Source organism: Falco cherrug, chromosome 5, assembly GCF_023634085.1.
Source record: "Falco cherrug isolate bFalChe1 chromosome 5, bFalChe1.pri, whole genome shotgun sequence".
Lineage (NCBI taxonomy): Eukaryota > Metazoa > Chordata > Aves > Falconiformes > Falconidae > Falco > Falco cherrug.
In genome coordinates, this window is record NC_073701.1 from 66,683,373 (window position 1) to 66,708,030 (window position 24,658).

Genomic DNA, 24,658 nt, shown 5'->3' on the forward strand with positions numbered 1-24,658 from the left:
AGCATTTAAAGGGATTAATCTCCCCCTGAACTAGGCACTTCAAACCCAGTTTCCCCCCCTGGAGAGTTTATCATGATAATGGATATCAGAGAAATGACAGGAGGGGAGAGAAAGAAGTCAAGGGACTCGTTTAGCTCAATCCCAACACGAGCAGAAGAGGTGTTTATACATCTGTTGTCATAATTCAGTTTCTTATCCAGTGGATGATGCAGCCAGAAGGCTGAAATCCTCCCGTAACACAATGAGAGTAGTGTTGAGCGTAATTAATCTCACACATAAAGGATATCAGGGATTTGGTAGTGGACAAGTGGACTCCAGAATAAATCAGAACATGAGATCAGGCAGACTTTAGGGCTTACCACAGAATTTTGCCAGGGCATAGGGTCTGATGCTACCAGAAGTGTATGAAGCACCATGACACTTCCATGCTTATAAATGAATAGGGACACTGTTACGTTTTTAATGACATGATCAGAAATTCAGCAAGTGTAATTTAACAGTAGAAACAATTTATTTGGCGTGTGTAGCTTACATAAAATTTTAAAAAAAGTGAAAGACTGTATGTAATTTTATTTTTACTTAAATAAAAAAGAATACAGATCAGTGCTATTCAAGAGAAGCCTATGAACACATTTGAGCAGATCCTTAGTTGGGATCCATTTTGGTGGGAGCAATTCCATTTAACTGAGGAATGTTGCAGCTCATAAACTTCAGTTCACATTGTTTTTCATTGCTCTATCTTATCTTTCTTTAGCAAGATTGTTTTTTTGAATAAATAATAATCCAGAAATATCCAGTGCCGTATTGTACATGATTCCTGACAAATATATCAGAAAACAGAAGTCTCCTACTTTAGCTTCCTCATTACTTTCACTTCCAGAATTTTACAAGAAGTATAAATCTTGGTGATTCATATAGGTATGAATAAAAACATTAACGTTTATTAGCATTCAGGATGGCATATTTTTTTTTATTGGTGGTGGGAATCAGTACTTAAATCGAACATGCCATTAGGCATTTACCTTCAGAACAGCATGTGTCTGAAAGTGGCAGAATAAACAGGAAAAAACAGTGGTTGCTGGAAATAGATAATGCAAAGAGCAGCTACATTGTTTTTGATGGTTTTACTTTAACCACTAATGCTTGTACTTATCTGAAATCTAGTAGTCTATTTGAAAACCTGCAGAACACAAATTATTTTCTGTTCCCAGCTGTTTGTTTCTTCTGACTTCCACAGAAGTTGATTTCGCTTCATCTGAATATATGCCAGGAGCCCTTTCTATATGACTGTCCTCCCAATCACCCCAGTGAAGATGCAGAGGGACACACCGAAGTTGCACAACTGTGACAGCGTAAATCTGAGCTGTGGCACAGAAGAGGCAGTCCCTCCACTGCAAGGCACAAGAACGGAAGATGTGTAAATTCCCAAGCCCAGATTTAGGTCCCAGGGAAAAATGTGACTTGATCCTGCTTACTTGCTACAAAACCCCCAGATTCCTGCCATCTGTCCTTGCCATCAAGACCCTTTCCTCACCTTTCTGGGAGCATTTGGTACGCTCCAGTAACAATTTTTGTAACTCAGCACTGGCAATGCCATCCTCTTCTGACTGCAGGCACATTTTGACTCTCCAGTGTATCTCCCCTCCTACTGCGCTCCAGGAGCTGACATGGGACTCAGCTCATGTTTTTTTTCTGCATATTACTCAGCAGGCCCTTGGGGGTTGCATCCCAGCGAGTTAAATGAAAACGGGAGTATAAAGTGTTTCCTCCAGGAATTTAAGTTCTGGTTATGTGTTTCATGTTATTTGTCAGCTCAATGCCTCTCCAAAAAAGATGGAACGAATGGCAAATAAATGCACTGAGGTTTTCTAACACTGTTACAGAGGATCAGTGTAAATATACACTTTATTTTCCCTTTGGTACCTTTAAATGTTTTATCTGATAAAGAAACTCCACAGAAGACTCATTTACTGGAATTTTATAAGGTAAAGAGCACAACTAAGAATAAATTTCTTCAGTGCTATATTTAAGAAATAAAAAAGCATCAAATGTATTTCAGTGTCCAGGCAAAGCCCATAGCAATAGCTGTAACATATTAATTGTTTTTTGGATCAGGTCATCAAAGCCACAGTAATTCCTGGTTTTAAGTGGCGCTGCACCTCCCCTTCCACCAGTATCTTAGACAGGACCTGGTAAGGTGAATCTCAGCAGCTACACCTGGCTGAGTCCTTTAGGAAATCCAGTCTGCCAGGAAAATTCTACCTGAGTTCTGTATCCAGGAACAAGATGGTGGATGCTCAAGGTGACGGGTTAGACAGTATCTGTCCTAATCTCTAAACACAACAGGTACTTGCATGGCCTGCGAAAGCTGGCCAAGGATTTCCACGGCTAAGGTGACCCTGCCCCTTTGAAGCGCTACATCTCCTCTGCACAACGGATGAGTGTCAATTTGTCTGGAAATTCTCTGTACTGATAGATCCCTGATGATGGAGACGTTTTGCAAAAGAAGTGCTGAAGAAAAATGTAACAAATACAATGTTCCTGCTCATTAGAAAATTGCAAAGCCTTTGCTTCTGCTATAAGGTCAGTACAGAACTCTGACTTTCGATGTAGAAGTCATTCTGGTATGCAGTGAGAACATCATTTCTGGATGACTCAAAAATGAGAAACTGCCTGCTAAATTCCATCCTGAATTACAGTGAGGGGGTGGCTAACAATTCACTCATTAGATTAAATATTTTAACAATTACACTAAATTTGGAAATGTTCTGTTTCTCATCGTATTTCCAGAGAATGTGAATCACAAAACGCCTTCCTCCCCTCAAGCCTCGAACAGAGAAAGCAGTTCACTATAAATGAAAATAAAATCTCCTTGCTAGCCAGAAAAAAATCCAAACCAAGCAGGATGGACTTAAAAAATGTGGAACAGAAGTTTGCAGGTAGCCTTCTGGATGTCTGCCACAAACAGTATTTTCTCCTTTTAACCCCCCTGCTCTACAGTACGACCCATTTTGTCATAATTTCTAAATATTCAGGTGCCTCTTAAAAGGCATGGCTTAAATTTCAAGGGAACGATACAGATCCATGAACCGAGACAAGCATCTACTTTTTGAGGCCCTTTAGAAATAAAGCCCTTGCCTTCTCCTTGTGATTAGCAAACTGTTGCCAAAGCGAACTGATGACAACACACTGGTATTACGATAAATCTGGGATTTTATTATTCATTTAAGAAGGCCCACTAATGGTCACTGTTAGTTCTGTATTTAAGCAACTAAGCAAATTGTAGAGGTCAACAGGGATCAGTGAGAAATCTGCAATAGATTATGTATTGACTAGGTTTTAACCCATGTTTAACCCTCCTCAGGTAAGCAGTTCAGAATTGTTATACTGGGAAACAGCTATTGAGACACTAAACTGCACTGCAATTTAATGTGATTTAAGAATACTATGTAGCACCACAGAAGTTGTATAGAAACAAACATATTTTAGATTAATAATATAGTATAGTGAGCTTAATCCACGAGGTTATAAGAAATCCATGGAAACTTAGTTCAGGGTTGTCACTCTGTTGCATTCTTGCTTCAAAAGCACAGGGTTGTACTTTATTTACTACCTTTAATTGTACAAGGTCTGTGGGACTTAATCAAGCAGTTCTGATTTCATTTAGCAAGGAAATTATGTTTCACTCGTGAAACAAAATCTTCTGGAATACAAATGTCATAGTGGTCAGTAAAATATTCGCATTTTTTTACAAAGGAGAAAATTGGCAAATTCACAGCCAATAAGTGTATTTGGAAACATCGACTGATACATTACAAACAGATCAGTGCTATTGATGCCAATGCTTCCTTTTGTGCCTGGTGTGTGGCAGTATGGGATACTAAAGGAGTTGCAATGGTTTAATACTGTGATAACTAGGCATCTGTCCTCCTAACTGGTTTCAGGAAAGCCTCTGTGACAACGCAAGCTCTGGGTGAAGGTGGACCTGTTGGGATGGTCAGGATGAAGAATGATTTGCTGCTGTTGGCAACAGAGTACTTTATACTTGGACACTACAGCTCTCGGTGCAGAATGGAGTTGTGGACCCAGGAGACAGACAGCATGGGACAGTGAATTCATTAACTTTTTTTTTACAGAAGAGACAGGGCTGAAAGAGCCTTTAGGGAGTGTTTACTTTGCCTCAGCACACTCACTGGCCTGAAAAAGGTTTCTTTTTCTTGATAGCTCTAAAATATAAAATGAATGCTAAACCCCAGAGTTGTTAATACTGATTTACTTGATTCCGTTGCTAAGTGGTTTACTTTCAGGATTCAGTGTGGAGCTAATTAAACTTTAAAATGGCTCTGACCCTTTTTATCTTGTCTTAAAGTAACTCCATTTCTGGATGTGTCTGAAAATATGTATTTTTTAAAATTATAAGAAAGAAATGTTCACAGAAGGTATCTAACATGCACAAGCTCTGAGTAACATTTTGACAAGGTAGATGATGCAGAGTTGGTATTTCTCCCTTCTGCAGACACATTGGTACTATTTTCTAGCAGTGGGTGAATGTCAGTAGCTAAACTCTGCAGAAACTGATGAAGAAGAAATGGCTGTAAATCTTCCACATTACTTTTCTTCTGCAGAGGCTTTACATGGCACCCCACAGAATCATTTAGAACATGTTCACTCCCCAATTTCCAACCCAGATTTTACAAAACCTTAAAAAATGCCTTTGGGGAGATCTAAAATGTGGTATCTCTATTTCCATATAAACATGGGCATATCATGACAGCTTCAGGGAGAAAAAACCCCAATCTTTTCCTTCTGGAAATAATCCAGGAAAACAAGAACTCTCAGGTCCCTTAACTTCCTTTCGAAAATTTTTGATCAAAGTCTTTAAACCAGTCCTAGTGTAGTGCTATGTATACAAGAGAACAAACAAGTATCAGAGCTTTGAGTAAATTGCCTTGGAACTGCTTCCGAGGACAAAATCTCTGGAGTTCTAAAAGTTAAGTACATCTTACTGACCACTTCCAGATCACAGAGCTCAGTGTAACAGCAACCTTTTTCGATAAATCTGCTTTTCAAGGGAAACCTTTAATTCTACCTCATGACCATGTAGTGGTCAAATACAATTATCTAGACTTAGAATAATGCATGTTTCCCATGAGGATTAAAGTGCTCAGATGATAGGCAGTATTTTACCTATTGCCAGTGATATTAAGAGCTGTGAAGGCTCTAAAACATCCTTTATCCTGCAATAAAGTTGGTTCATAGAATGAGTTATTTGAATAGATTCCTGTAAGACTTGTATCTTGTAAATCCCTCTTTCTGAACAAGAAATGGTCAGGCTCAGTACAGCCTAGGCTGTGTGAATCTCAATATATGCTAAACTAGAGATAGGAAAAGAGGGAAAAATAAAAATAAATTACTTTTTGTATTGTAAGACCTTTGAATGCTTACTTCATAAATTCTACATCCTTACTTCATAAAACCTACATTCTATTGTCAAATATCAGCATAATTGCTCACCAGCAAAAAAGTTCCAATCACTGCCAATGACATTAGGATATTCATGTTTCTATGTTATCAGAGGAATTAATAGGCTAATAAGTACCACATATACCATATACCACTATAGGCTATTAAGTACCACATATACTATATACCACTACAGGGTACTAAGTACCACAAAGAGGCCATGCAATACCTTATCTTGCATCCATTGCGCCTCATGGGAAACAGTATAATCTCAATCGATCAGTACAAATGACAACTGATAGAAGCAAAGACCTTAAAGATTTGAAATATATAAACTTAATTAATACAAAGAGGACATTTGATGGTATACTACGGTGAAGCAGATTTAAAAGTTGGCAAGCTTGAAAAGCAGAATACGATGTTTTTATTTCTCCCGATAATAAATTAAATATTCTAATTATTAGAATGATAAAGTCTTGCTGATTTATTCAGTAACTGATCACAGACTGTTGGGATTATACTAACCAACTAAAAGCAGGAACAAGTGTCAACACGATAAAGCAACTCTTTTCCTTAAAATACTAAAACAACGGTTTGAATTTGGATGGGCTAAAGCTGGTAAGGTAAAATGGGACTGCTTTATTTTTGTATTTTTTATTTAAATAGGAATACCTTATGTATAGATAGCTCTGGTTAGCAGATTAAACCCTTTCAGAAATGTTTCAAAAATCAAAAGACAACCTGATTAGTACCGAGTTGCAGATGAATGTTACTTCAATTTAATCAAGTACTGGTGACAAATACAGGTTCAACAGCACTTCAGCTGAATGTAGCTGGAATTTGATTAATCCTGTAGTCTCTGCACTATGGGGCAGTATGGTTAAATCATCAAACATTTATGAAACTAAATGCACATCTTACTTGACAGCTCACTTGATCTTGGTGTTGACTTGTTGGTCGAGAGTGGGACAACTTCTCTGGCAGCCTTCTGTCGAGGGCATGTCCGTTCTCCAAACGAGACTCCCTGGGTTTGTCAAACCAATCTGTTTCTTCACGACGGAGATGATAGGCTTAGAAAACCAAGGACAGGTCAAATGTTCTGATCCAGGGCTGGGCAAAGGGCAATAATGTGCATTGTTCATAGCAAACATGCATAGTGGTTACTAATTGGCCATGCAGCTAAAGCAAAGATACAGGCGAGACTTGAGACATTGAACTCAGGCATAATTTAGCAGTATGTGATAAAGTGAGAAGATTCTGTTTATGCCAAAACTATGGATATTAAATACCAGAAGAAACCCACTGCTGGGTGCTATAGCCATCTCCTTCCTTCTGGCAGCTCAGAAATACACTGTAGATCCCACACATTTGAAAAAAAGTAGCCAAATTAGTTAATTTGTAGTAAGCTAAGGAAAAGAAAACAACCCCAAAAATCAAGCCTCAAAACCCAATCCCCATTAATTCCCAAACTTATGAACTAAATATTGGTCAAAATATTTTGGAAGTCATCTAGAACTACTTGTAAGCAAATTGAGACTCCTTTATGAAAGCAGTATCATCCCAAACCAAAGATGACATGAAGCATTCTATACTCTTGGTAATCCTAAGCAGAAATGCATTGCAAGTGTTGTCCTTTTGAATTCCATCCCCCGATTTTGCAGTAGGAGCCTTTGCGCATGGAAAGTCAGTCAGAATGTTCTTTCCGCAATAGTTCTAAAAGAATACTGTACTTACATTTGCAACTATTTTAAACCTGTATAAAATCTATTGTGTTAGACAGCCTTTCGGGACCAAACAGCACCGTTTCATTGAAATCAGTTTTGCACACACACATATTTATGCCTATTGACTATTGTGTCAACTGTCATAGGTTTCACTCCACTGAGATTGGAATCAGCTCCTATATATTTAAAAGTACTTCCACTATACAACATACAGATTTCCATCCATGTTTCCCATCAGTGTAAACAAAACAATGTGCAGTTAATTAGAATGTAATGCAAGTTTGAATTTTATGCTTTAATAAGCAAGATACATTTGGAAATCAAAGAAAGACAATATTTGTTTTGGCAAAACAACCAGAAATTGCAAACCTTAATTAAGGTCAGTTGTTGCTATAGTAACAAGACTGAATGCAATTGTTCCATGACACAGAAGAGAATCTAGAATGAAAAATGGTAGCGTGTGTAATCTTGTCTATTTAGTTGTTAAAGTAAATGTAATATAGTAACAAATAATTTGAAAAGTTTAATGGGAGGAAAAAAATGTGTTTTTTCATTACTATTTTATGAAATTTCTCCAAAAAGAAGAGTATGCATGATTTTTGAAAAACTGTATTTTGTGTGTGGTAAAAATAACATCCTCTATTATATTAGGCCTTTGGAGAATTCTTAATCTCGGTTCAGATATTAGGCTATCTCTTCCTTCCTAACTGTGCACAAATTTAATCTAATACAAAATGGTTTGAAAATATTATTTAGATCAGCATATCTGAATTAAATAGAATCATTATTAAAGGTTGATGCTTGTCTGGCTAGTGATTAGTTATTGATTAATTGCTCTCAATAAACCATTAGGATCTAACACGCAAAGAAACCCCTTAAGCTTTACATTTTTATGCCAACTGACCAGTGCATGCACGTAGCAGGCTCGTTCGTAACTCATCCTCTTGGACTTCTTGCTGAAGCTTACATGAAGAACTTAATGCATTTTTCTGATCCCAGATACTAATGCTGACTATTGCAATCTGTGCCTTCAGATTAACAGAAGAATGATTTTTTTACTTTTGTTTTCCTCCTCGTCTCAGCTGAAATCATTTTGCTGGATTCCTTCTTTTGAAAAGCTAGCACGTACATAGAATCCCATACTGCAGTTCAGACCATCCTACTTTTTTATCAAACTGTGATGAATGTGCATATTTTATATGAAGTTTAAAAAGTGATGTATGTATGTGTATATAGACACACACACGCCACACTCACATGTACACACAACTGGGTTTGGCTTGCTCCATTGGGATTTGTTTCAGCTGGAAAGCTAGAAGAGCCCAGATGAATCACTGACAGTCTGCGAGGGTACATCCTTTTTTTTTCTAAGACTAACAATATGCAGCCAGATGGTTCCACCTGTAAAACACTCCTGCTGGAGCCAGTAAGGTCCCACGCTGTTACTCACACACAGTTTAACACAGTGAGATTGAACTCCAGGCTGTGGAGTCCAAGAAACTTGAACGGAGAACTAATAGTGAACACTAAATCCCACAGATGAAAAATTACAAGGGGTCAGCTGTATTGATGTCTTGATGGCTTCATATCTCAATTTTAAACTTCTAAACATTATGGTAGAATTTTTTAAAAAAGCATATAAAAGAAAAAACAATCCTTTAGGTGAGAAAAGGTATATCTTCTCAGATGGCCAGTAGAGACTATTTACATTCATAACATTGAGTACTAGCTTTGGCATCCTTGAAAATTAATATCTTCAACATATTTAATAGCTTGTGGAAACTGTGGCAGCTGTGGGGTTAATAAAGAGCTATTTGCTGAATCAGAGCTTTCATGGTACTCTGACCCCTGAGAAAATACCAGGTGTTTCAAAAGCTCAAGACGCTATTTATTTTCAATAAGAAGCTCTGGATGCTGTGCTTTTTTAACACTAAACCCATTTTTTAACCTGTTTGAAGTTTGGAATCCTAGCGTAAGGTACTACTTCAGTGCTTAAGCATGGTTTTAAGGTTTGTTACAATATGTAGGTGTACTTAGTAAAAACCAGAAGGTTTGGCCTCAAAGTCCTATTTGGATTCTCTTTTGGTGTTTGTTATAGAATATGACATAAAAAATGAACAGCAAGTCAAGAACCTCTCTCAATTTGAACTGAATAAAAACATTTTTAATGCAACAACTTGACTTGTATTCATTTTTAAAAGTCTCTAAAGATGAAAATTCAAGCTTTAGCACAAGAAGAGTTTTCCTAAGATAGTGGTTAAGACTAATTTCTTTTAATGAAATCTCATCAAAACCACATAGCAGTTGTTTAAAACAAATTTAAAAAAAAACAAACAAACAAAAAAGAAACCAAAAAACCAAAACAAAACAACAAAAAAACTAAAGCAGAAGCAAAGCCAATTAAATTAAAAGGCTGAATGCCACGCACCAGAATAGCTGTCCACTGCCAGGGCATTACAGAGAAAAGTACAGTCCGAGAAAAAGAAAGCCATAACTTTCTGAAGAACTGTAATTGCTTCTTCAGAACATTTTTTAGCTTAAATCTAAATCATCAAAATTATTTTCAACTCAAGTTACTTGCTATTAGACAGCATATTTGAAAATAATGTCATAAAGTGTTTTGATTTCCCAGGACTTTACATGAAATGGTTGCAAATATAAGCTATTTTTGAGGAAACAAAAACTTCCTAGAAATTAGAAAAATATGGCTGAAAGGGGAAGCCCCGCTATTCAGGATCATATCAACCTAATAAGGAACATGTGGATTGAGTTAGAATTCTGAAAGAGTGTAACCAATCAGAAACTAATTTAAAGCCCAAACATGTTCACCCTCTAATGTAACATGTATGATATGTACAAATATGTAACAGAAACATAATGCACTGTAGTGCAGAAATATAATTCCCTGTAACTGGTCTATATGAAGTAGAATAGCAGCAAATAACTTTTTTTGGTCCAGTTTGGTTCTCCTTAGTTTTCTGGAGGAAAAGTCCTATGTCTTCCACAATGTGACCCTAGAATGACCCTTAAAAGTCAGAAGTTAGGCTGAGACAACATAACATGTACTTAATTAAGAATGATATGAGTTGCAACTTGGGGAGTTCCTCTCAGCTGCCTTCAGATTAATATTACAGGACTCTGTGCCAAAAATTTAAGAATAGTGAAACCACTTAAACTTCTGATAAAAATCAAAAAGCTGATGATCCTGAACCTCTCCTGAAACACAGACTTCATGAGCGGGTTGTAAATATCTAAGAAATATGAAAACAAACTTACAAAACAAAACACTTCAATATATATTATTGCAATTTTCTTTTCTTTTGATTCAATTTTCTAATGCTTATGAGAGGTTCATCATATGTAAAAAAGCAATAGTGCAATAATGAACATTGAGGTTCATATAAACCTGAAAACCAAACCATACTGCTTCAGAATCATGCAGATGTGTCTTTTGAGACAATCATTGCCATTTACAGACAATATAGCGCATGCAAAGTCTCTTTTATTGTGCAGTAAATACACATAAGAAAAAGTTAAGGGAGCGCATACAATTTTGAACATATTAATTTCATTTTCTTTCCAACTGTCTTTATGATTTTTAAACAATTCAGAATATATTAAATCTGAACTGAATCAAACAAAACTAATACATAATTTGCAATTCTTTAGTACTCAACATCAGCTTTAACATTCTGCTATACTTCTCTGGAAGAAACTTTTTTAATTGCACCATATATAATACATCAGGAAGGTTCCTTTCATGAACCTAAGCGAGATAAACTCTTGTGCTTATTTGGCAGACATATTGTATGGGGTGCATATAAAACCAGCTATGCTGCATAGTCCATCAATAGAAGTAAAATACTCTATGTATGTTTATTGAAGGATGAGATTGTCTTGCACCATCCAAATGACAAATTATCTTACATCATCACAACCCTGAATGCACAGAAGTCCACATGACAGGATGCTTTCAACAAACCATACGTAGAACATCATTTTACTGCTATGTTAATCTCTATATGGTTCTAACATACAATATGTACTTAATGAACATACTATTTCTATATAAATGCAGGTCTAAAGGGGTGCATCGGGAGATGGAATTTTCAGTTCTTTAATATATCATGACATTTCATGCAAATAAAAATACTAGAGTTTTTTTGAGATTTGGGAGATTATTTCCAAATCCCAACGAAAACAATTTCAAATAAGTTCAATGATTCACAGTCACTGAAGGCTCCACATAAAGACTGATGGCAAGGTCTGTATCATACATGGAATATTCTACACAGCGTCATCAGAAAAGTAGACATCAACAAGTGAAAAGGAAAATGCACAAGCAAACCAAAAGGAAAGCAAATCCACAACAATATAGTGAGCATGCTAGTGTAGCTTAACACCATCCAAAAACTGCTGTTAGGGTAAAATAAAAAATAACAAATGAAACAAAACAAAACAAACTCCAAAAATGTAGATACACAGAAGATGCACCAAGGAACAGAAAAAAAAAGCAAGTCTTTGAAGAAACAAGAATCAGACACATGCATAGAAATGAGGATTTGTGTTGTGATAGTAAGATACCAGTCTGAGGCCTAATTTACCTTCACTGTCTGACATGGCATGCTGGAAGTCATCCATGATGAAGGCTATATCTCGATCATAGCCTCGAGTCCGTGACTCCTCCCTCATATGTTGCTGGACCTCAGGTAATGAATGGCTTGATCCAAACTGGTCCCTGGTATCTGCAGATATTGGTGGCAAGGGTCCAGCTGCTGCTCTTGCCATTCCCATTGGCTGGCCAACGGGACTTAGCGGGCTCTCCTCCTCTGAGTTCTGCGCTACTATTGGGATCCTCCCCCTGCTTTGGCTAATAGGTAGACTGGTGGGTTTAGTTCTTCCAGAAGGTGCTGCATGGCTAAAGGAAACATCTAAGGGTTCAGCTTCCTGGGCTTTCAGTCTTAAAGAAGAACTGGAAGAATCCCTTTTCAATGACAAATCAAGCCCATAAACTGAGGAGGGTCTAGATGAGGGCCTAGATCTACTACCGCTGCTATAAGACTTGTCTGCTTCATCTTGCAATGTGGATCTCATTGTTGGACCTAGCGCAGTCCCAAGGCCTGCTCCAATGGATGAAGTCAGTGGTGGCCCCATGTATTTCTGTTGGTCAGTGATGTTTTTTCTAAGGCCAAAAGTGATATCATCCTGAAGAAGCCTTGCCCTAGTAGTAATTCCCCCAAGAGTTGAAGTGCTAGAAGTCATATAGCTTGAATAGTCAGGCTCAAGGTCTCTGCTTTCTTGGATAGGTGAAAACTTTGTTAGTTTGGGGTCTATCAAAGCTTTCTTGTGTTTTGACTGCTTCTGGTAAAGGAGGGCTGCTGGGAGCTGCTTAGCAGCCTGTTTCTCAAGAGTAAGCCTACCTATGCTGTACTTCTCAGATTTCGGAAAATGTCTGTAGCTGCCCTCCGCGTGGTAATATTGTGACAGGCCAGCCAGATGATCAAGACTTTCTGCACCTCTACGGAACTCTTGTTTTATCTGGTGTTTCAGAAGTTTGAGTTCATAAGGATCTTCCATGGGGTCTTCCTCAGCTTTAACGTAGGAATGTAATCTAGAAGAAGTCTGCAGTGGTGCTAAGAAGTCTGACACTTCTTGTGCTCTCCTTGCCTCAGTTGTGCGAAGCAGTCGATCAGTTTTGGTCAGATCTTTCTCATGGAGGCTAAAACTGGAACCAAGAGCTCCTGTTCCTTTAGTAAGTTCTCCTATGTCATCAATCAGCACATAATTACGGGGTGTGTGGTGGTGGTCTATATCTGCATAGAATGAATCTGCAGATATGCTTGATATAGGGCTGCTTGCTATGCTGTTTCTCTCATCTAGTCCTATCCTTAAGTCCAAGGTGGAATATTTACTGCCCAGCTGGGAAACAGCATAATTATTGTCAGTTGAAACTGGTGCTATCATGAGAGGCTGATTGCGAATTACATCATAGTTTGTTGTTATCTTAGGCTCCAGATATAATGTGGTCTGTCTTGGCTTTGGCTGTATCACCATCATCTGTGATGGGAGTTGATATGACGGCTGTTGAGATGGTGGAGGTTGAGCCTGTGGAGTAAAGGACATAGTAGCTCCTGTTTGGAAAGCTGTCTGGGTCTGATAGGGTGAAACCTGTTGGTGATACAAAGGCTGCTGTTGTTGGTAATGTGATTGCTGTGTGAACTGAGTCGGTGCTTGAGTAGGCAGAGCAGGAGATGAATACTGATACTGAGCATATGGGCTTGTAGCAGGGGCAAACTGTGTTTCTGGTTGGGTTTGTGGTGGCATAAACTGGTTAAATTCTGTCTGGGGTGCAGTGCGTGGTCTTTCCAAGCCATGCTGAGTTTCTATTCTGGTTGACCTTGTATTATTAACTTCACTGTCTGACATATAATCGCGTTCTTCTGCTACTCCTTGGAGATAGGCACGCTCTCTCTTTTCTCTTTCTTTTAGTAAGGCTTCTTTCCTCCTATTAATGCCCATTTCCAAGTATCTCAGCTTGGCATCTATTTCTTTTTCTTCCTCATCTAACTCTGCTTGCTTCTTCCTAAGCTTGGCTGATTCACGTTCGACCAGATCCAATTCCCTGTCTATATCCTGAAGAATTTTGGCTCTCGCCATAGTGTTGGTCCTGCAAATCCTTCTCCGTGAGACTGATCCCACAGAAGTATATGGCGACTGAGTTCCTGCTGTTGCTTCCTCTGGAGGTGGGTTGGGCAGAGTCCTCTTCACCTTCTTTTGAGTGCCTGATGGAGTTATGCTTGAGGAACCTTTTGTCTGAAATAGAAGAAACAAGATTGAATCACTACTCTGGAAGCTTGATTGCAAAGTAATCACAAGTAGTTTAAATTTTTTTCATGGTATGGCTTTATATCTTAACCACATACCTTCCCTAATGTAAAGGAAATCTTCTGGTATCTGTGCATAAGCAGCACAAAACAGCACAAAAACTGCTGTCAGTCTGCTAAAGGTCAGGAAGATAAGCAATCTAATGCAAAATAAGGGTGACACTCACTATGACTTTGTTTAGCCTAAGAATGAAAAATCTACTTTATATTCTTGACATTGAATTGACTGTAAATTAAGAGTTTGGGGTGGTGGGTTTTTTTTGTTTTTTTAATTGCCATATGCTTATACATAAACTTATACAGTGCAGATGTGCGAGGGGAATACATATATAGACCTACACTCTCCTTTTATAAACCTATGTGAAATTATAAATGCAGAAATACACATATTCATATACAAATATACGTATAATCTGTACAATCTAATCCAAGTCTCTGAGCCAGACAGTGAGCGCATACTGAGCAGCTATAGCTGGTACTGAAACCCAGACATCAAAGCAGGACTTTCTGGTGCCAACACATTTGGGACAACATGTAGCTCTTAGCTGATCTTTTAGTTTTTGCCTCACCTCTGCTGCTACATATATATTTTCAGGGAAGAATCTTGTGCTTTACAAAAGCGGTATGCACTTTCTTCAGTTACTCGAAGACTTTAGTAAATTAAATTTGTTCCAGTTCCAAAGCTACAGTTTAAAACTTTTAAAAAGTTAAGCAGTATAAAAATATAGGGATCTAGTTCAGTCCAGCTGTCCTGACTTCCCCACAGCTAATGGTAGAAGGGTGACTCATCCTGATCTAGCAGAAATATCTACCTCAGCCTGATGAGTCATTTTTTGGAGGTGCCTCTCTCTCTTCATCCACTGGGAAAGTAGGCAACGCAACTGGTTAGATGCAATCTAAATTGAACTCTAAATTACTAGAGGTTTTGAAAAGCTCTTCTTAGTTTTGAAGTAATTTTAGGCTCCCACACTACCTAAATACATTAAAAAGTGGGACTTGAATGATTTTGAAATTGTATCCTGTCTCCCCAATAGCTTCTTACAAACTTTGCCTTAGTAAAGGAAAAGGAATTGATCTATCCACACACGCTAAAAATAATCTCCTCAGCCATTACAGAATGCAGCTGTGTTAATAGCAAAATATGGAAACACTTCAGCACAGTTTAATAAGGGAAGTAAAAAGAGTATTAACCAACTTGACTCTTCTGACTCTGCAGGCAAGGACAGCAGGTTAGCAGGCATTAACTGTTATTAATTAAAAATAGAATTTCTTCTAAAATAAGTGCTACTTCACTTAGATAAGAAGTCAACAAGATTAATTTCAATTACGAGCTTATAAGTCACTGTTTTGTCAGTTTATTCTAATACATTGTCAACAAACTGTAGAAGTTTTTAAGAAGTGTTGGCAACTCTTTTGCTGCTCCCCTGTTACCTAACCTTACCAAATCACAATAATCAGCACATAATTTGTTACAGATCTTTAAAGAAACTTTCACTACCTTTTCAAGTGCCATTTAAGCTCTTCTCATCCTCTTCATCTAAATTCCATTAACTTTTGCCTGTCTCAAATTTCAATAAATGCAATTTAATTTTGTTTTCAGCTTCCCATGGTCATTTCCCAAACCCACGTTGTGCCAACAAATCAAAGAAACTAATTTTCTCTTGCTCAGTGTGTACTTATAATCAAAGACAAATTAATCATCTACAGTAGTTCTAGCTGGCTATTAATTTCTATTGTAAATTCAGTGTAATACCACTGTTTTTCCCCCTCCCAAATTGAAATAGCAATCACAGATGGTGAAGCAGTCACAGATGGTCACTGGTATTGGGAAGAGCTATTAATAACACCTTCATTAAAAGGTCTGTAATACTTTATGAAATTGCTACTTTCTGATGACAGTTAAATTGGTGATGAATAAATCCCAGCATTAGCTTACAATACATTTTATAAAAAACAACAACCCATATCTTGTTTTTTATCTTTGTCTACATAGAAAGAAACTCATACTAACAGACATTGCAGGAAGATGTACCCACTTGCTTTTGAAAAAGTATTGATAATCTCTATTTCTCATCAGCTAATCTCACAAAAGGCAAGTCTTAATTATTTTTACTTGATATTTATATTGGGATAAGAAAAAGAATAAATATATATCTTAGCAGCGTAATAAAATGTGTGGGGTTATTAGTTCTTCTTGGATATTGTCATCATCAGCTATGTGCTAGTAGATCAAAGGGAAGTTCAACTGCAGTATTTTGGCAGATAGCTTTAGAGTAGTTGTTAAACTTAATTTTTGCATCTCCTTTGAATTTGTTAAGTAGCAAGGAAAAAAGACAAGCTAGGGATGATCTTCATCAAATTCTAATCTCTTTATCACAAAGAATTGGGAGTGAAAAGCATTAATTGTGCTGCCTAGCTCTATCCCTGTATTTTTGGTCCCTGTAACACATGTATAAAGTAATGCTTATTTTAGGTTTAAAATATCCAAAGGAAAGATGGGGCAAAAAGACTTTGTGAGACTTCTCTGGAGCCAAATAAACCTATAAAATACAGGTAGGCCTTCTTATGCCTTACAATTTACTGGTTAAAAGTTAGGTTAGCTGTCAGACAGGTGACCTTAGCAAGCTTTCTGACTGAGTATGCCATGGTTTTCTGCCAAATGTTATCACATTTTCCATCTTCTTCATTCTAACCTATTTACTTCTAGCTACTTACTATTACTGTCACTAATTTTAAAAAATCATTTTGTGTTTAGCAAGTGATTACTCTAAATTCTGACTGTAAATCTCAAGAACTAGAAGTAAATTATTCTGCTCCTTGTTTCAACATGACAAACTTATAAACATTATGACTTTATTCCTGACCCTGTAGATGGACAGAATTTCACACTAGTCTAGGACATTCCTTCAGGATGGACATAACGGTGATCAGATCTGCTTCTGAGGCAAAGCTGGCCTTGCCAAAGTAAATCCAAAGCTTGTGCCTGAGATAAAGCTACATCTATGTTCTCCCCAATAGTACAGACTGAAGAACTGAGGAAGAAAGTCTTCCCCCTTCTCCACCAATTTTTAAGCTCAACGAGGTTTTGATAGTAACGGCAGGAGAAAAATGTGCTCCTCAGTCTTGCAGTTCAATGACAAGGTAACATCACAGTGAGGAACTCAAAACACTGAGCTGAAGGTTGCGTGCAAAGAGATTTAGCAAAACCTTCCTTTTCTGCCTTGCCAATACACATTAGTCTTGATGTGCTTTATGTCCTGAGTTTTAACATTTAGAGGTCATCTGGACAACAGCTTGCAAACCCTGTTAAATGGTGTGGTAACTTTGGCGTAGCTCCTTTGAGATGACCATCCTATTCCTTTTGAATCTTTGTGAAAATGGGTTTTTCTAACTGGTTTTGTCTCCTCTAATTTGATGGCACTGCTGACAAGGCCAGAAGGACTCTGACCCACTACAAGGATCAGTTAAGCACTAGGAAATGCTCAAACCTTCCATTGTTTTTTATCTGTTTTACAGAGAGAGTTTCCTTTGGAGAACTGAATGGTTCAGGAGATCTGTGATGAACAGACCTCTAAACAGTGTGTTTGATCCTAGTTACTCGATCTTTCTCCTCCTCTTCTCATCTGAATTTGTTTGAATATGATACATTGCTGTTCTTACCTCCTCCTCTCTCTCTATTTATCTACCCATATATTAACTTCATTTGCTCAAAGAATTGAGCTTTAACACTTGGGCATATAACGCTTATATATTTATACTTCTTGCATATTTTGGATTTTAGTAGCAATTATGTAACCCTCATTATTCATTGTTCTTCTAATGTTTTCTGTGATCACAACACAAACAAACTAACTACTTCTGTCCTCTTTAGAGCTCACAAAATAGACTTCTATTTATATATATTTTTTTGGTACAAGTAGGGACAAATCCTGCAAAAAATGTATATAATATACACATACACAACAAACTAACTACAATTGCAATGACAGCATCCTTATTAGTTTGCCACCACTAGCTTATCTAGGTAATAGCCACAGTGATGTCAGACTAACTACAGTCTGGGATGCGATGAAGCAGCAAACCGAAGTGTATCACAGCTGAAGCCACTCCTCTGCCACAGTCCCCTGAAGACTCAAAAGCATGGTGGCAAGCTTGTTCTACACCCTAGAGGAATAAAACCTTGCCGTCTGCAGGGTAAGGTTTCCTAAAGCATCTGATGTTGATTTCCAACAGACCTGAAAGGTCAGCAGAAAGCTGGCTGCACCCCCAATACCACAAAACCAATGCAAATAATATTTTTTTGCCTTCAAACAAGGACTACGCAGTCAATAAGCTTGCTCAGCAAACAGATGACTAGCAGCAGTTTGAGAGACGCAAGCTGATGTGGTAAATTAAACTAAGCAATACAGGGACAGAAATTACTCTCCCTTTCAGAAAAGAGGTTGCTGTAGGTGGGGACCAATGTGCGTTACTAAGGCAGCGATGGGGTGGCAGGTGAAACCTGTGCTGTAGCTCTCTGTATTCTAGCTCTCACATCTGGCATTTTTCATGTATCAAAAAAACCCCAAACCCAACCCAGATGCAACCCCTTCAAACCCTCAAAATGCACAGAAAAAAATGCAATTGTAATGAAGCAGTTCTGCTTATAAAGGGTTGTTATGGGGTTCTTGGAATTATGGTATGTGATCTTCATTAAAAAAGCATTAGTAAGAACAGTTTAAAATGTTGGCAAGTCATTATTTTAAACATTTAATCTACTTCAAAGAATTTGTGAAAATGTTATTCATTACAGATCTTTCGGCAATTTAACAGTACCTTTAAAATTTCTTGTAAATTAAACCTAATTCCCAAAGATACTAACATGATATACACTAATATTAGATTACTTCATTGTAAGTACAGAATTCTTAACTGCATCTTCTTATAGGATGCAGACAGAGATATTGGACAATGTATTGCAGCTTATCCTGTGCAAAGAAATAGTTTCTCATGTAAGTTTTTGTGGAACATTCTAGACTGAATGTCTGTTTTGTGGTAACCACTGACTGGAGGGTTAACCCTAGGTAACAAACATTAGAGCAAGAACATTGAGACATTTCTCTCCACTGGCTTGGCTGACACAGGGTCACTGTCATGGCATGAAGAACCACAGAGCGTAGGAGCGACCTCTGAAGCCAAAAGGTAAAGGGAAGCAGATGAATTGTGCATGGTAAGGGAAACATTAAAACATGTATTTATAAAAGCTCAATAGCAGTGCTGAGAACGGAGTGATACCTGCTGTGAAAAAATTCTAACCATCAGTAAAACCCTATCAGCCAACCTGTACTACCTTGGCTCATGTGCCACTGCTGGCAAGGGGAGTGGAAGAAGAATTTGGGGAGCTGAATTTTGTCTTTTGTATGGGAGGGATATAACCTGTTTCACGAGTAATATGCTAGAGCTTTCTTTTAATGTAACTCTTGTCTTTTTCTTTTATGCTAGTATTTTGCTCTGGGGACTGAGCAGTCAGGCAGAAGACTAGTTTCTAAATCACTACACAGCAGCACTGAGATGCCAGTCAGTCTGATTTTCTCATGTTTGGGTTTTGGGGTTTTTTTTCCTCCACTCCTTTGGAGGATCTGTAAAGATAAATTTCTCTTCTGTTAAAACCAATATAATTTTTTTTATAAACAGTCTATTCCAAAACAATAAGCATTCTTCAGGTTTTTTTGCTTTCACTTGCATCAGTCAGTCAGTTTTGCTCCTTTCATTTTCCCTGTGAAATTGTTTGAAATTGCCATTTTCACTTCAAATGCAAGGGGACCAGCCCAGTGTACTTCCTAACAGCTGACATGACATGAGATACTAAGTTCTTTCCTCAGTTAAACACATAAAAGGCCATATGCTTCTTTTAATCTCTGGGGGAGAAAGGAGAAATGCAATGGAAATTTGATATGCAAACTACAGACAGATGCGGTCCTTACACAGTGATTTTCAAAGGGATCTAAACCTACGTTTCATCTACCTTATGTGAGTAGGCATAATAGTTGTTCTCAGTCATTTGCATAGAAAAGGTAGTTTTACACAGACCAACCAATTTGGGATTCATTTGGAACAGGACTGACAACTTTTGTCTGTAAGGGAAACAGGGCAATTCCCTCCTGAATTTATACAGGTAAGAATCAGGAACAGCAGTTTAAATCAGCAGATATACATCAGTGGAATATTGGTTCATGACAAGAATTAAAGCCAGTGTTTTGAAACCTTCACTTTAAATAGTTTAACTGGAACAATACTCTATACGTGTGCATTTAACTGATTTTAGGCAACTTATACATTATTCCCAAGCTATATTCACAATATTCATACTGGTTGCTATTTCTGCTCAGTGAAAACACAGCAGTCTCTTTACTCATTATGAAAAATTGTAATTTTTTTCTTCCGTAGCTTAAGCCTTATACAAAATGAAAACATTTCTGGCTAACTCATACAGTAACATCATACCCTAAATTCACCTGAAAACAATTACTTTCTTTTTTATTCTTAATTTCTTTTTGCTTCTGATATTCATTGCTATTCATCTTTGTAACCATATTACTTATTTTTGCAAAGTGTTCTGGGATACAAGTTTATATAAGAGATTCACTGCCCAATTATATTAAATGTACATAGAATTACATGTATCTCAGTTACTTCACAGTAGGGAAAAAAATCTCTGGCAGATTGATTTAGACAACAGGCATCTGCCAAGTCAACAGAAAGAGTCCAATTGTCAGAGCTGAGCATTGCTTCTACATTGAAATCTCTGTACCAAACGGGCTCAATATTTTCCCCACTATTGAATCTCTGAAAAAAGAAAAAAAAAAAGGGAAAAAAATAGGGGAAGGGAGAAAGGAGAAGTGAAAATCCCTATCCTCAAAACAGAAGACCATGGTCAGAGATTTCATACTTTGCTATGAATGGCTTGAAAACATTGCAGGAAGTATATATTTGCTATTTAGGCAATACCTATTGATGCTTACTAGCTGTTTCTTTTTATATGCTATGTACTAAAATATGTTAAACATTCTTAAGTATTTATTTATATATCAGTATATTAAACACTACCAAGGGACTTCACAGAAAGAAAATACTATTCTACCACTGCTACAGCACTGTGTTTTCAGTACCAACTCCACTTAGTACTGACTGCTATAGTACTATAGTCCAAATCCAGGACCAAAACCTGAATCTGATGAAGAATTCAGAATAAATACTTTTGTCTGTGAATTAAAATCTTTCCTCATTTGTATGTTACTTGTGAATTTTAAGAAGATAATCCATTTTTTGTTGAAAAGAAAAAAGGATCCAAATGAATGGATTTATCTAGATGCTATCTTTCTTATGACTCATGAAAGTTTCTGAAGAAGAGGTTTCTGAAGCATATTCTGCTTTGACAAGTCATAAGATTATGAAATAAATTACAAAATAGAGGATAAGGTATATGGAATTCTATGTACTGCACAACAGTAAGTTGGCCAAGAAAAAGATTCACTATCTGGAGAAACACTACTGGAAAAGCTAGAATTGCTGTGAAGTAGGTGCTTACAAGATCATGAAAAATGCAGAGTCATGGTGACTGTACTATACTGTTATAGCCTACAAGCATACTACACTGAATAATGAGTATTTTGAATCAAACAAAACTTCTTCCCCCCCCTCTTGTTTCACTGTCCATCTAAGAGGCACTGTACAGAAGTACAAAACTGTAGATGCTCAGAACTTCTAAGCCTAACCTGTGGAACATGATCAGAAGGTCTCTGAAGCACATGGACCATGCAATGCCTACGCTAGGTTAAGATACAACTAACTTTGCACATGATGCAGCCTGTCTCCAGCATGGACTGTTCTTGGATTTAACCAACTGATGACACAGAACTGTACCTCAGAACATCTGATACAGAGGGGATGTGATTCCATTAGTAATTCAAAACAGTTATACTAAAGTTTATCGCACCAAAGCATTAATTGTTAGCTTTGGGACTAGTTGATCGTGAAGCTGTTTGTGACAGGAGAAAAAGACATCAGTCATCTTCATCTTGGTATGACGAAGTCCTCGGAATAAATCTTTTTGCACTTAAAGCAGCATCCTTAGCATGGGCTCATTCCCTCACAGTAATTAATAATATGCTGCTTCTCACCATGTAACACAAATCATATGACATTGCCCTCAGTCAGGATAATAAATGTGATTTGAAACTCAGATCTCATCTGTGGGAAATTTTGCTGGATTATAAAACTTCTCCCAGTCAACAAGAACATACTTTAAAATCTCATGCTTTGCGATCTAACTGAGAATCCTGGCTAGAAAATACTGGTGAGAAAAATTCAGAACAGTTTATACTTATCAGTAGGATATGCATATGCTGAATTAACACCATCTGTTTTCGACTGATATCAGACTACTTTGCAAACTTTCAGCTACAATTCAAAAGAAACCCAAAAAACGCAAAAAACCCCACAAACAAACGACCAAACCCCCCTCTGTCTCCGAAAGAAAGGAAATACTAAATCTTGTTTACGCGGGGGCGGGTCGGAACAAAAAAGGTGCGAGAAAATCTTGGCTTTTTCTTCCTCTCTTTCACTACTAACTTGCTCCAGAGAACTGTAGCTGACAAGACTCCACATGCTGTGCCACAGCCCTTGTTTATTCGCAAGAGTGGGGATTCAATCTGCCCAGGCGCAGACATAACGTACAGAGCTAATCTGAGCCAGTCCTCTAGACTACTGTGCTGAAAGAAAGTGCAATTTTCCTCCAGCTCACTCCACAATCACAACTGTTCCTCTTACCAACTGTATATACAGCTGCATGTGAGGCAGATGTCACCTGTAAATGTCTCAAGAGAGAGCAGGTCAGTCCCACTCCCAGCAGCTGCAACAGCCTGAATTCCTGCCTTTGGCTCCTCATGCAGAATTTGCTTGTGGCAGAGTTTTAATCCTGTCTTTGTGCAGGAATCTTGCCACCTCTGCGATTCTTCAGAAATGACAACTCTCCTCAGCAATCAAAGGCTTCGGGTTTGGCTCAGTTTGATCGTTCAGGCAGTATTTATTTCATTCTGCGCTCATGATGCTTTGCTTCCCTGGTCTAAGATGAAAGGTGGCAGAGTCAGCAGAGCCCTGATTAATCACCTCCTTTAAAAGGCGGTCCATGCTGGGGAACAACGGCCCCGTCCCTCCTGCCGTAAGGCACGGATCAGACAAACTCACCGAGTGCCTACCTGCTTAACTCAGGCCTTTCTATACACATCACGGCTCAGCCTTCACTTTGGCTTTTCTGCTCATCCGTCCTGCTGCGCACCTGCAGGACAGCCTGCGCCAGCCTTCCTTCCCCCTCTTCCCAAAAGGGCCTCAAAATCTACCAATGCCACACGTTCTGTTGTAGGAAAACATACTTCTTATGCTGCTTTGGTACCACGCACAGGATTTTCAAGTTCTGTAACAACCACTTGTCCTTTGTGGTGATTATACAGTTGTCAAAATCCCAGCATTACACAGTTAGACTGGAATAGAAACAACAAGCAGAACAGAAACAAGAAGAGGTTGGTGAAATTCTCCTTGGTTGCTGACACCTGGCTTCCAGGCTTCACTCCATTCCAACAACTCGCAGCTTTCTGCCCTGCAGCAAATTCTGCATAGTCCCCTCTGCCTCAGCTGGGCAAGCAGCTTCCTCCATCAGCTCAGGCTGTGAGTCCGTTCCTCTCTGCAATTTCTCAGTGCCTCCCCGAAACTTCTGTCTATTGGAAACCTTTCCCCCCTCTCTCTCTCCACCCCTCTTTTTCTGCAGCATGAGAACTCCTCCTAAAACATGCTCAGTTGCTCCCAGGGCAAAAGCAATCACTTCCCACACCCAACCCCAAAGCTTCCAGCCAGCCCTGTCCTCTCCCTTTTTAAAGCAATGTAACTGAACCTGACAACAAACACAGATCGTCTGTCACAGATGGCTCCACTTCGAAAGTGTGAAAACCACTCACAGTATGTCCAGATTTTCTATTACACTTTTTCTGTAGTGAAAAAGTAGCTAGCTTTCTACTAGCCAGACCACACAAAACCCCATACTCCTATTCTCAGATAAGAATGGCATTTCCAGTTTGATATAAACCCATTTCCAAGTGACACAAGTTAAACAAAACCAAATTGATCTCCTGCCCCACCCCAAACCTTCAAAAAGTCTGCTTTTCAAAGAAGGCAGTAACACTTGAATAAACATGTCCAGAAATTTGTTATACCAATACAAATCAGAGTATCTTCTCATGGAAGAAAACCAGTTTTCACTGTGCTATCTGTTTAATTTTATACTTTTTTTTTTTAAAAAAAAAGGGAAGTCTTTTAAAGGGTATGAAACCATTTTTTCAAAGTTCACCTTTTTTCTCCTGTTCTTCTTGTATATGCATTCTACAGCATATGGATATTACACCTGATTTAATCCGTGGAGCTAGGAAAAAGAAGTGGCAAATGGCTCATCATTTAAGAACACTTAAAACCAGACTAGACATCAGCACCAGCTCTTCAGCGATGAAATCCAGTCATGGCACTCGACTCAGTCTTGGTTAGCTCAACTGTGAATAAAAC

The 24,658-nt window shown here is 38.0% G+C and overlaps 1 protein-coding gene across 4 annotated transcripts in view; it reads right to left on the reverse strand.

Annotated features, from left to right (window-relative positions):
• PCLO (piccolo presynaptic cytomatrix protein) overlaps positions 1–24,658 on the reverse strand; it is a 402,891-nt gene that overhangs the window by 153,017 nt on the left and 225,216 nt on the right. For all 4 annotated transcript variants that reach the window (XM_055712580.1, XM_055712583.1, XM_055712581.1 and 1 more), the window contains exons 7-8: positions 11,792–14,000; positions 6,385–6,533 (exon numbers count right to left, since the gene is read on the reverse strand). In XM_055712580.1, coding sequence (XP_055568555.1) covers positions 6,385–6,533; positions 11,792–14,000 — 2,358 coding nt within the window. The remainder of the gene's footprint in view (positions 1–6,384; positions 6,534–11,791; positions 14,001–24,658) is intronic.